The sequence below is a fragment of the Citrus clementina genome, unplaced genomic scaffold (genome assembly GCF_000493195.1).
Source record: "Citrus clementina cultivar Clemenules unplaced genomic scaffold, Citrus_clementina_v1.0 scaffold_5, whole genome shotgun sequence".
NCBI classification, from domain to species: Eukaryota; Viridiplantae; Streptophyta; class Magnoliopsida; order Sapindales; family Rutaceae; genus Citrus; species Citrus x clementina.
The window spans coordinates 17,336,100-17,349,249 of NW_006262201.1; the positions used below are offsets into that span (position 1 = coordinate 17,336,100).

Consider the following 13,150-nt stretch of genomic DNA (forward strand, 5'->3'; position numbering starts at 1 on the left):
GAGAAGGATAAGAATGATTGAGCTTCTAATTGATCTCTGCAATTTTTCCTCTTGTGCAACCCTTAATCTCTCTCTTGCATCTTGTTTCTCTTTTGTTTTTTTTGTGTTTTTCTCCTTGGGTGACGGCTTTCGCTTTTCCTTATGATGTGTGCTTCTTTTATAGTTGAAAATTAGGGTAAACAGAAGCCTAGGTCGCACATAAGTCAGATTAGGAAACTGCAGAACGCAATTATGCAATTATCCTGTACAAAATTTTCTCTGTCGTTGTTCCAAGATTGCTACAGCAATGGTTGCTACAGCAATGGTTGCTACAGCAATATCTACAGCAACTGCATTGTTCCGGATTTGTTTCAACTCTTTTGTAGCCATATTTGTTCCTTATTTTTGCAAGCCTATTGCATAGCATTCCTTCCATGAATTATAAGCTTATGGAAACCTACAATTATGCACACAATTTGAGCACAAATTACTTTAAATCGAGCAAAACTTATTAAGATTGACTAAAATGATTATTTATGCAAAATGTAACAAAAATGCAATAAAAACACATAATTTACTCTCTAACTAGTATTGATTTAAGTCTAAGTAGTATTCATTTCATAGAGTTATCACACTCTTATGTTGGAGTAACTATTTCAAACTCTCCAAGCCTTTTTTTCCTTGCCAAAACATCTTTCAAGAACTTCACATAATTTGGCATTTGTTCAAGAGCTTCTAAAAAAGGAATGTTGATATGTGTATACTTTAACACTTTTAGAAACTTGCTGAATTGCTTGTTTTGCTTTTGCTTCTGAAATATTTGAGGGAATAATAGTGGGTGTCTCAACTATTGTGCTGCAGCAGGGTGCTTTGCTACGCTTCGTAAAGAGCAGATGTTCATGATTATTCATTCATTCCTAAATCTATCTTTAGCAGTCACGGAAGCAAGCATGCAAGGATAGTGTTTGGTTGATTTTTCCCGCATCTTAGATGACCATTTCTTAAAGACACAGCTTGGCTCTGAACAATTCCTTCATTCTTCACAATATATTCCTTAAGAAAAGCTTCAAGAGAACTGAGTTGATCATTACTTGTGTCTCTTTGTGCTTGATTTTGCTGGTGAAATCCAGGCGGTTGAGCAAACCTGTTTTGTCTACTGGGTGTTGTCTCCATCTAGAGTTATAAGAGTTTGAATATAAATTGTTCCGGTTCTGTCTGTTAAAGTTACCCATATAGTTGACTGAAGTTAGATTTCCAGGATGATTGTAAAATAACTGCTGCTCTCTACAGTAAACACAGGAAACTTCCACAACTTGGTTGACAGTTGCTGGAGCAGTAGTCATAACCTTCACTATATTTGTTAATGTGGTTATTTAGGCTAACAATGTTTTTAACGCATTTACGTTATGGACTTTTGTTGTTCCTCTTGCTGCAGCTTGCCTAGTTGATGGCCATTGATAATTATTTTTGGCTATCATTTCCAAAATTTCATAAGCCTTATTGTAAGACTTAGATAACAAGCTCTCATTTGCAGAAGAGTCCACCATTAATCTATTGGCTGGGTTGAGACCATTATAAAAGGTTTCCAACTGTATGCAGCAAGGAATACCATGATGAGGACATCTCCTAAGTAACTCTTTAAATGCACCATACAAACTCTCATCTTCAAGTTGATAGAAAGATGTGATCTTGTTTCTCAATTTTGCATTCTTAGTTGATGGAAAGTATTTCATCAAAAATTTCTCAACCAAGTCATTCCATGTGGTGATAGAGTCAAGTGCTAAAAAGTTCAACCACACACTTACTCGATCTCTCAAAGAAAATGGAAAGCATCACAGACTTCTAAAAACAATTAAGGTGTACATGAGGATTCCCAGATGGTAGCCCATTAAATTGCCCCACTGTTTGAAGCATTTGAAACATAACAGGTTTAAGCTCAAAATTATCAGCTTGCACTTTAGGTCTAACTATGCAGGGTTTATGGCTTGAGGAGTCAACACTTCATAATCTCTATAGCTTTGTCTCTATCATCTGCCATATGAATAATATTGTTATTCCCTGATTGCCCATCAATAATCTGTCCATTCTGACATTCTTAACTTCCTTGTGCATTCACTAGTTGTATTTCTCCTCGAGGGTTCAAATTTCCTATATCTTGCAATTCATCCATTGTTACAGTAGCTTTTGGTTTTCTTTGCTCTTTTCTTAATCTCCTTGCAGTTCTTTCAATTTTTGTATTAAACTACAATTCAACAGGTTTATATTTGTGCATGCAAGGGTTGCTAGTTCATTTCTGTCAACAAAATAAACAAATTAAAATTAAAATAAAAATTAGCACCATTTAAGATTAATTTTACAAATCACAATGAACAATTAATTCTCGGTAACGACGCCAAAAACTTAGTGTGTGATTTCTAATGCTGTGGGTGTCAATGTGCAAGTGTACACAACAAGTAATATAATGATAAGTATTTAGATCGTCTTCAAAGGGATTAATGTTATCAGATTTGCTACAGCAACCTTAAAAGTGCAGTTTTGCTCTAAATTAAAATAAGACAATTTATGAAACTAATAAACTAATTAAAATAAAAATGCAATAAAAAAGTTCTCATATCAAACATAAGGATATAACTAATGGGAAAAGAGTAGTTGAGTGAATAAACTCACATAATGGCAATGATTATTTTTTCAATTATAGTACCATTTCTATAGCATCTACTACAGAACTAGGCAGAATCCCTCATACATCCTTATCTATCACATGTTGGATATCTTATATCTAATGCAACCTAACAGTGACTAATTGTTACGCCATCATTAAATATAACATTAAATGATGTAGGTTCCATTTACCCTACAAGGTGAATCATTATGTCTAGTTCATCACTAATTTTAGATCAAGCATGACCCTATTCAAATTGAAATTAACTCAACTTGGGAAACCCAATTTAAAACCAAGTATTGTCTTAATGAGATCCGCTAAGTCAAACCTTTTTAGGCTCTTTCTTAGTTAGTATCCACTAAATGGGTGGTAAGCCGAAATATGGAATTAAAATAATTACAATTAAGAAAAAATGTTATAGCAAACACAAAGCAACATGCATATGTCTGTCAAACATCTGTTAAGATCGTTTATCACTCAAGCACAATAGAATTTAGTTCATGATTTGTGATAAAACAATAAATAAAATAGTTTTAGCCATCAAATACATCCCCATAAATAAATAGAAAACCAGGAGATAATAAGAAGAAATGATTTTTGATTGACCTCTGGGATTTCTCCCCTATTACAACCTTTGATCTATCTTTTGATTTCTCTTTTCTTATTGTTTCTTTGCGGTTTATCCTTTTAGGTGATGACTCTCTCTTTTCCTTTGTGTGAAGGAGTCAACTTTAATAACTCAAAATTAGGGCAAACGAGAGTGTGTGGAGCGTACCTGTTGATGCTGAAATCTGCTCGCCTCTTGACCGACCAGATTCTTTCACCAACGCTTGTGTTATCTACTGTTGCTCGTTCACTGGGATTGGAATCGTCCTCCTTTCTCTCAATAGACCTGCACTCACTAAAAATGGATCAGAGACGCTGGTGGTTTTGCCGGCGTAAACCCTTTGATGCCTAAGTTAGCACAAGGTGTTTACGGGAAAACAGTGTAATTTGGATTCCAGGAGTTTATTAAAAATTTGTAAGGAAATGGCCTGGTTGCAATTTGGCAGCGTTTTCCCTCTCTCTTTTTTTTCTATCATTTCTTCATCGATTTCTTCTTTCTTTTATAGCCGCTGTCCCCACGTTTCCGTTTGCCATTCATCCCACCTTTTTTGGGTAGTGGCAGCCCCTCATGGGACTCTAACTGTTACATTGTGGGCAAACGTGGATCTCGCGTGTCCTTCAACGGTTCTGGGAAAAGCGCAACTACCGCAATTCTGTGGGATCGTGTTTCCGCTTTTTGGGGGACGGGTACCGGCTCGGTATATGACTCTGGTCGGTATTCGTCTCTGATCAGCTCATGTTACCCCCTGTTCTGCTCGTACCATTTGGCTGAGGTGATTCATGTCGGGGTGGAAATAGTAGCATGGCCGACCTGGTGCTTTTATGTGCTTAACACCAGTCCCCCAGTTTCTGGTCTTGTGAGTGAAATGAGTCAAGAGTAGAAACTGATAGTCAAATCTTACCAATCCGGGGGCTTCTCCTCTGGTCTTCCGTCTACCGGGATGGACCTAAGGTATCATTTTTCTTCAGGGGAGATTTTGACCTGAGCATGGGCCTAAATGAGTATGTCCATTGCGTATCTAGGCTTGCATCTAGCCTGGCCTCTTATAACGATTGGTGACGTGGCATCTCCCGACTCTTCGTATTTGAAATTTGAAACGACAGGCTATCTGTCCTTGATGTACGGTGAGTGAGCTGGCGTCTCTATCACTTAAATGCTTTCATTTCCCCCTTTTCGTTTCAAATCCCTAGACTTATATCTTCATCGCTTTGTTATTCATCTCTTCGTCATTAACTAACTCACTCTCTGAACTTTGCTTACACTTCTCATGTCTGGAGTATCCACTCGCTGGATTTTTTCTCTATCACGGTCGCGCCATCAGTGCCAGTTCAATCCAGGTATTGCCTTTAACTTCTCCTCTGGTTGTTGTTGATTCGGTTCTGTGTTGCCCTTTTTGTGTCCATATACTTGAGTTTTCTTTGTTTTCTTTTGAGGTTCCGATATGTCAAACCGAAAAGGAAAATTAATTGTTGATGAGGATGATGAAGAATCAGGGGATTCAGGCCTCAACGTGTCAATACCCACCGATTTCTTAGGTCCCTCCAGTAATGTAGGTCCTTCCCATGGCAGGGATACCCTTGAGTACCCACGCCCCTTGGTTGTTTCTTCCTCTCTCGAACTAGAGCTTGTAGGGAATAGAGGTGGACCTACGTCGGGATCTGGTGAGAACCACAGCTCTGGTGGGGTTGAGATCCCTGAAGGAGTTGGCGATGGTGAGGGGAGCAGTTCCGGACCGAGCGGTCCTGCTAAGAAAAGGAATCTTGGCCATAGGGTGGAGGCTGATTCCTACCCTATTGATTACATAACCTGTGCCACCACCCAAACTGACTTATTCAAGCTTAGGAACCTCTACGACATTCCTGAGGAGGTTCTCCTTGTAGTTCCTGGGAAGGGTGATGTTCCTAGTCGGCCTCCACGGGGGTATGTGACAATGCACCTAGAGAGTTTCAAACTAGGAGCTCGGCTGCCCCTTCAGCGTTATTTTGCCAAAATATTGGGGGGTATGCACCTGGCCCCAGGTCAGCTACACCCGAACGGGTGGAGGGTTCTCTCGGCAATATTTGTGTTGTGGGAGAGGTGCGGGTCGGAGGAGCCTTCCCTTGTTGAAGTGAAACATCTGTATCAGCTGCGGAGCAGCCCAAGGGAGGCGGTCTGGTATTACTTCATGTCCAGTTCCGCAAAGAGAAAGCCAATCACTAGTTTCCCCTCCTCGTGCAAAAATTGGAAGAACAAATTCTTCTTTGCTGGGGGAGCTTGGTGTCCAGCAGCTCGTTCGTTGGGTGGTGATATTTACCTTCCAACACATTTTGTCACCACAGGTCGTTCATTTTTTGCCTATACTCTTTCTCGACGTGTTACTTATTGGGTTCTTTAACCTTGTCTGTTCTTTCAGAGTCGTGGGGTTTGATAAAGGGGCTTGAAGACCGACCTTTGCTTCAGGTGGAAACTGCTCTGTTGAACGCGTCTACCTGCCAAGACCTCCTGTCGCCAACAAACCTGGTCGGTTCGGGCCTAGTAGACATAGCCGCTGGAATGGATAACAAGATCCTCAGCGCGATAAGCAGGAAGCGTGGTCGGGCTCCGAGTAGCTCCAGCAACCTTCCCCCTCCTCCAAAGAAAAGCAGCGTCGGTCCCTCCAAGGCTCCTGTCCCTGCTCTGCCCCCTCCCCCACCCCGTAAAAGTGGTGGGGAGAAAACCTCCGACAAGAGTCCTGAGGTCAGCTTGCAGTCTAGGGACCGATCTTCTCCTCTTCCATCTCGGGATCAAGGTGACTACCTGAGCTCATATCAGAAAGATTACAAAAGATCGGTTGGGCCCAAGATGGTGAAGGACATCGAGAGCATGGACCTCTCCGAGTTAGCTGCTTCTGTTCAAAAAGTCTCCTTCAGACTGGCCACAATGGTTTCGTGTTACAAGATCGGGTCCGCGCGTCATGAGAGGAAGCTTCAAGCTGATAACCAGGAGTTGAAAAAGAAAGCCGAATCTGCTGATCGGTCCAAGGAGAAGGTGGCCGAGCTGAACAAGCAGCTTATGGAGCTTGAGGAGAAAGTTGCGATTGCTAAGTCTACTTCCTCCAAGCTTGAGGGTGAGCTGGGTGATCTGAAATCCGATCTTCAGGCTACTCAAAGTGAAAGAGATACTCTGAGGACCGCCCTTGAGGGAGAGATCAAATCCCTGAGTGACCAGCTGGCTGAAGAGAAAGGTAAATCCGCTGATGTGGATGATCGGTTGGATGCTGAGTATAACTCCGGGGTTGCTTTCAGCTATAAGTGCATCATGTCTGTACTCAAAGAAGAATACCCCGAGCTCGACATGAGCAAGCTGGAATCTAGGGTGGAGAGGTATATGACTGGGGCCGGCCAGGGAGATAAGGAGCAGGATGAGCAGGATGAGCAGGATGAGCAGGAGCAGGCGGAGGTTCCTTTGAATGGGGAGCAGGAGGGTGAAGCTGGGCAGCGTGCTTTTGAAGTGGGGCAGGGGTCCATGCCTCTTCCTCCCGATGTTGCTGATCTTCCACCTCCCGAGGTAGCTGACCATTCACCTGCTGAGGCCGTTAATCCTCCTAATCCTTAGGTCTATTTTTGTGAAGACTGTAGTTTTTCATTTGCCCTGTAAACATTTGAACGTTTATATAAAAAATTTCTTAAATGTTCTCTATTGGCTTTCTTATCTGGTTTCGCCTGTTGGTTCTTTAGTGCATCGAACAGGAATAGACATCTGTTTGCCTTGGTAAAAATTTTCGCAAAATCGCCTGCTGGTCTTTGGTGACTGAGCAGGAGCAGACACATATTTGCCTTAGTAAAAGTCTCATAAATTTAGCTGCTGGCCCTTCGTTGTCCGAGCAGAAGTAGGCACTTTCTTGCCTTAGTAAAATTTTCATAAATTAGCTGCTGGTCTTTCGTTTGACCGAGCAGAGGCATGCACTTTCTTGCCTTCGTAGAATTTTCCTAGATTAGCTGTTGGTCTTTTGGTGACCGAGCAGAAGTAGGCACTTTCTTGCCTTACTAGATTAGCTGCTGGTCTTTCGTTTGACCGAGCAGAAGCAGGCACTTTCTTGCCTTAATAGACTAGCTGCTGGTCTTTCATTTGACCGAGCAGAAGCAGGCATTTACTCGCTTTAGTAGATTACCTGCTGGTCATTCGTTTGACCGAGCAGAAGCGGGCACTTTCTTGCCTTACTAGATTAGCTGCTGGTCTTTCGTTGACCGAGCAGAAGTAGGTACTTACTTGCCTTAGTAAGATTTTTTGTAGAATTAGCTGCTGGTCTTTCGTTGACCGAGCAGAAGTAGGCACTTACTTGCTTTAGTAGAATCTTGGTAAATTTAGCTGCTGGTCTTTCGTTGACCAAGCAGAAGTAGGCACTTACTTGCCTTAGTAGAATCTTCGTAAATTTAGCTGCTGGTCTTTCGTTGACCGAGCAGAAGTAGGCACTTACTTGCCTTAGTAAGATTTTTGTGGGCTTATTAACCGGGGGATTCCATACTGAATTCATCTTTATTGAAATTTGAATGCGTTACAAAAATACAAAATATATGCATGTGCACCAAGCCACCATGCATTTGACAAATATAACTTATCAAATTGAAGATTTAGTAGAGTATTTTGCTTACCGCAACTTCCTCTAGTTTCTCAACAGGCTCTTGGCGGCCCTTTTTAGAGTCTCCTCGATTATCTAGAGAGGTAACCTGCAGCGTCTCCTTGGCCGCTGTAGCATAACAACTCCTTGCCATCCTCTGGTCGCCTTTTACTACGCCAACCACCCCATTTACTCTGTATTTCAGTGCCAAGTAATGCGTGGATACAACGCATTGGCTTATCCTCATGAATGGTCTCCCCAGTATCATCTGGTAAGGGCTTCTTTCCTCTACCACGACAAAATCCAGCATCATTGTTCTTTCAAATGGCTTTGTCCCCATAGTAATTGGGAGTTCGATGATCCCCATGGGAGTTAACCGTCCCCCTCCAAATCCCTTCAAGGATGTATTCGTCCGCTCCAGCTTTAAGTCTGAAATCCCCATATCATCTAGGGCCGACTTAAACAAAATATCGACTGAACTGCCCGTGTCCACCAGTATTCGCTGCAATTCTGTACCGGCCACCTTTGCCTTAATCACCAAGGCATCCTCATGAGGATACAGAATACCCTCTTCGTCATCCTCCGTCCACATAATGGGAACTTGCCGCACTTTTGCTCTTTTGGCTGCCGGCAAATTTAGGAGCACCTCTTTGCCAGTCATGGCGTATCTCCCATAGTTCTTCCGTGCCCTGTTTGAATCCCCGGCCAATGTTGGCCCTCCTGCTATCACACGGATGGCCGGCTGTTCTCGTTTCAGACCCCTCTCAACTCCTTCATCCCGTGTGTACTCTGATTCAATGACAGGGGACACTCCGTCTACATACTCATCCAAGTATCGGTTCCTTACTAAATCTTCCGCCTGAATCTTCAGGTCACGACATTGGCTGATAGTGTGACCGTAAGTGTCGTGGAATTTGCAGAATCTGCCCTTATCCCGTCGATGAGCCGGTTTTGTTATTGGGGCTGGAGGGTATAGCAGGCCTCGTCCCTCGATCCTCTCATATAATTCCTCCATAGAGATTTTTAATGGAGTGTACTGTCTATACGCCGAGCTCTGGTCTACCAGCTGAACTGCTCGGCTATCATGAATGTCACCTCGGGCTGTCCCAGTTGCTAACTGATCTGGTCGACTAGCCCTAGAATTGGTTGCATGTAATGCTCTGGGAGTGTTGTGGTAGGGGTGGGCAGCCATCTGCCGGAATTCTCGCTGCCGCTCTGGGATCGGGGGGCGCGGAGGTTGAGCCCGGCTGTGTTGGAACTGTTGTGCTCTCGGAGCTATGGGGTAAGGGCGGGACCGAGCTGATATTCCGCCCATCCCTGAAGATTCTCCAGTTCGCTTTCCCAATCCGCTCCTTTTCGGGGCTCTCCGCTCCTTTCGCCTCAGCTCTTCCAGCTGTTCACTTTTAATTCTTGCTGATTTCTCCTCTTCGATTTCTATATCTCGTCTCGCTTGTTCATACCCCGACGAGTAATTCTGTACGAGGGGGCTTCTTAAGTTATACCACAATCAACTGATTCTTACACCTTCTTTTAATCCCCTCAACGCCTGCGGGTGATTAAAAGCTCCCAAATCCAGCACGGCTCGGTGGTATCGTTTTACAAAATCCCGAAGGGATTCATGCTCCTCCTGCTTCATCCCCATTAATTCCATCATGTCGTCCTCTGGGGCTACTGCCCCTCGGAACTGCTCGACCAACTCCTGGCACATCTGCTCATACCCTTTTATACTCCCTCGGGGCAGCTTGCGGTACCATTCTCGGGCTCGTCCCTCTAATGTCAACGGGAACACCCTGCACCTCTGAGCTGGTGTCAGCCCCTGCGCACCCCTCATGTCATTAAAACGCTCAATGTGCACCAGCGGGTCATTTCGCCCAGAGTATTTAAGGTCGGGGAAGCGGAAATCTCTTGGAATTATGGTACTCATGATCTCAGTTGATAATGGAGATTCTTCATCTAGCATTATCCTCCAGCTCGGGGGCTTTCTCTTGCCCTGTATCTTCTCTATCACCTGTGCCAATCTGCGCACCTCCCCTTCCAATTCTACGGCACGGTCAGGATCACGTGCAGCTATATGGTCTCGTTCCAGCTCGGCATTGTGTAACCGTTGTCTGAGCTCTCCTTCGTCAACACTGGCACCTCGGCCATTGACTTCCAGGATCCATCCAGGGCGAGGTTGGTCTCTCCCTTCATCCACGTGTTCCCCTGGGACCCGACCAGTACTTCTATGGGGATGTACCCCATTAGGTTGATCTGGGGGCGGAGAGATTTCCTCGACTCTACGCCCCCGGATACTGGATTCTACTCCAACTTCATCTCTTCCTACGGGAGTTCACAATCCCTTCTCCGTTCGTCCCTCAGCTCAAACAATATGGCTGTGAGAGTCTCCATTTGTTTCTTCATCCGCTCCAATCGATCTTGCATCACCCTCTCTCGGGCTTCATTTGTAATTTCCCGAAGGGTGATTGTCTCCCCCGATTCGTTATCCTCCCTCAAAGTGTCCTTCCTTGACAAATCCATGTCTAATCGTTCGATGTTTCTCCGGTAACTACTAATTCGGTGGTAGCTTTTTATCCAGCTCCCCACAGACGGCGCCAAAATGTTGATGCTGAAATCTGCTCGCCTCTTGACCGACCAGATTCTTTCACCAACGCTTGTGTTATCTACTGTTGCTCGTTCACTGGGATTGGAATCGTCCTCCTTTCTCTCAATAGACCTGCACTCACTAAAAATGGATCAGAGACGCCGGTGGTTTTGCCGGCGTAAACCCTCCGATGCCTAAGTTAGCACAAGGTGTTTACGGGAAAACAGTGTAATTTGGATTCCAGGAGTTTATTAAAAATTTGTAAGGAAATGGCCTGGTTGCAATTTGGCAGCGTTTTCCCTCTCTCTTTTTTTTCTATCCTTTCTTCATCGATTTCTTCTTTCTTTTATAGCCGCTGTCCCCACGTTTCCGTTTGCCATTCATCCCACCTTTTTTGGGTAGTGGCAGCCCCTCATGGGACTCTAACTGTTACATTGTGGGCAAACGTGGATCTCGCGTGTCCTTCAACGGTTCTGGGAAAAGCGCAACTACCGCGATTCTGTGGGATCGTGTTTCCGCTTTTTGGGGGACGGGTACCGGCTCGGTATATGACTCTGGTCGGTATTCGTCTCTGATCAGCTCATGTTACCCCTTGTTCTGCTCGTACCATTTGGCTGAGGTGATTCATGCCGAGGTGGAACTAGTAGCATGGCCGACCTGGTGCTTTTATTTGCTTAACAGTACCCTTTATTTTTAGAAACTTTAGATTGCAATCTTTTAGTTGATGCCTGTGAAAACTAGTTTGTCATTACTCCAGGATTGTTACAGCAATAGTGCTACAACAACAGCTTCAGCATCTTCACTGTTTATTACTTGTTTCAATTCTTCTATAGCCAAGTTCTTTCATTGTCTCTGCATGTCTGTTGTGGCAGCGTTCCTTAATTAAAACTTGACTTTCGGTCACCTACAATTATGCATATAATCTAAGGACAAACTATTTTAAAACAAACTAAATTTATTAAAAATAAATTAAAATGGATATTCATACAAAATATAACTAAAATGCAATAAAAACATGTGATTTTCTCTCCAAATATTACTGATTCAAAGCTACAAGTGTCATGATAACTTTCATTTCATAGAGTTATCATGAACCAACAAGGTACAAGGCTAGATTTGTGGCAAAAGGGTTTATGTTGAGTGTTAGAAAATGCATATTTATAAAGGAGAAAACCATCATTTTACATTTCAAGTCTTACTAACAACCCTTACTTTTATGTTTTTAACATTCTTGTGATTTAATTACGTGTGTTTTATTTTAATTAAGTAATTTATGTATTTTAGGGGCATTATAGTCATTTCACAATAAAGGAGAGATCAGACGGCAAAACGGACATCATTTTTTAACTCAGGACGGTCGAAAACCTTAGGAGGAGCATAAAAGGAAAAATGGCACTATTCACACGTACGGTACTATTCATGTATACGGTACTGTATATGTTGCTGTTCACGACACTGTTCACATAGACGGATGATGACGTGGCATTGACCGATGATGTAGCATTGACTGATGAGGTGTCACGATCCTGTTGGGCTAAAATTCTTATGTACTGTTGATGGTGACGTGGCAGCATATCAGTGGACGAAAAATCTCGCGTACGGTACATACATCACACAGGATTATTTTCAACCAAACCGTGTTACTATTCATCTGAGTCAAACCGTGTTACTGTTCATCCGCGTGGTCAAACCGCGTACTGTTGACTGATGACGTGCCGTAATCCTGAGCGTCCAAACTGTTTTTAATCCGATGGCCATGATTTACTCCATGTATCTATAAAAAGGGGGCCTCTCCCCCCTAATTTGATATCTCTGAATCCATTTTTGGACTCCATTTTCTGTAATTCCCTCCATCTTGTATTTTCTTCGTATTTTAATAAATTCCCATTTTGCCCCTAGTTCACTTATGAGTGGCTAATTTTCTTTTAAGCTTGGGTTGAAGGTGAAGTCTCAACATGTGTCATGGGCTTAATTTGGTAAATTTATTTTCTCTTCCCCTCTAGTTTTTGTGGATGTTTTGACTTCTCGTCGACAAATAATAATAAGCTTGTCTAAATACTGCTTGGTTACACCGGCTCTCTAGTATAAGGTTATTATTATTTGGCACGGTAAGCTCTTAGCACCATATTGATTAGAGCGTGGTTCATGAGCTGTGGATTCCCCCCTCATGATTTAATTGGTATTAATAAGGAATATTTAGCCCATGATGCATGTTGATACGAATCCAGATACCCAAGTACGTCATTTCAATAGATTTCGCTTCAATTTATTCTTGTCATTGCAATTCCAATTTTAGAATCTCAATTCCAATTTTAGGATAATTTAAATCACTTCCACCAAAATTTCAACCACCCATTTACAAAATTAATTCTACATATAATTAAAATCCACCTCCTCGTGGGATCGACACTCGTCACCATTGATCTATACTACAATAGATTCGTGCGCTTGCGTGTACATTAAAATTTGCACAACAAGTTTTTGGCGCCGTTGCCGGGGAGGTAAGTACTTTTAATTCATAGAATTAATTTTTGTGAATAATTTCTTTTATTTGTTTTCTTGTATTTTTTATTTTTATTAAAAAAAAAGAAAAAAAAAAGTGAATCTATATTTAAAGGTTAGTATTTTCTTTTTCTTTTTCTCTTCTTTAAAATTTTGTAATTTCATTTTCAATTTATTTTTCTTTGTAATTTTTTTTTGTTTGTTTATCTTATTAATTTATTTTTAGTTGATTTATTTCACGTA

The 13,150-nt window shown here is 42.4% G+C and overlaps 1 protein-coding gene and 1 pseudogene across 1 annotated transcript; both read left to right on the plus strand.

Annotated features, from left to right (window-relative positions):
* The first annotated feature begins 1,584 nt into the window (after positions 1 to 1,584).
* Positions 1,585 to 1,682, plus strand: LOC112098591 (annotated as a pseudogene).
* Positions 1,683 to 4,689: 3,007 nt separating this feature from the next.
* LOC112097980 lies at positions 4,690 to 6,821 on the plus strand. The gene is made up of 2 exons (XM_024183580.1): positions 4,690 to 5,566; positions 5,641 to 6,821. Exons 1-2 carry the CDS (start codon positions 4,690 to 4,692, stop codon positions 6,819 to 6,821), a joined length of 2,058 nt encoding a protein of 685 aa, XP_024039348.1.
* Positions 6,822 to 13,150: the final 6,329 nt, after the last annotated feature.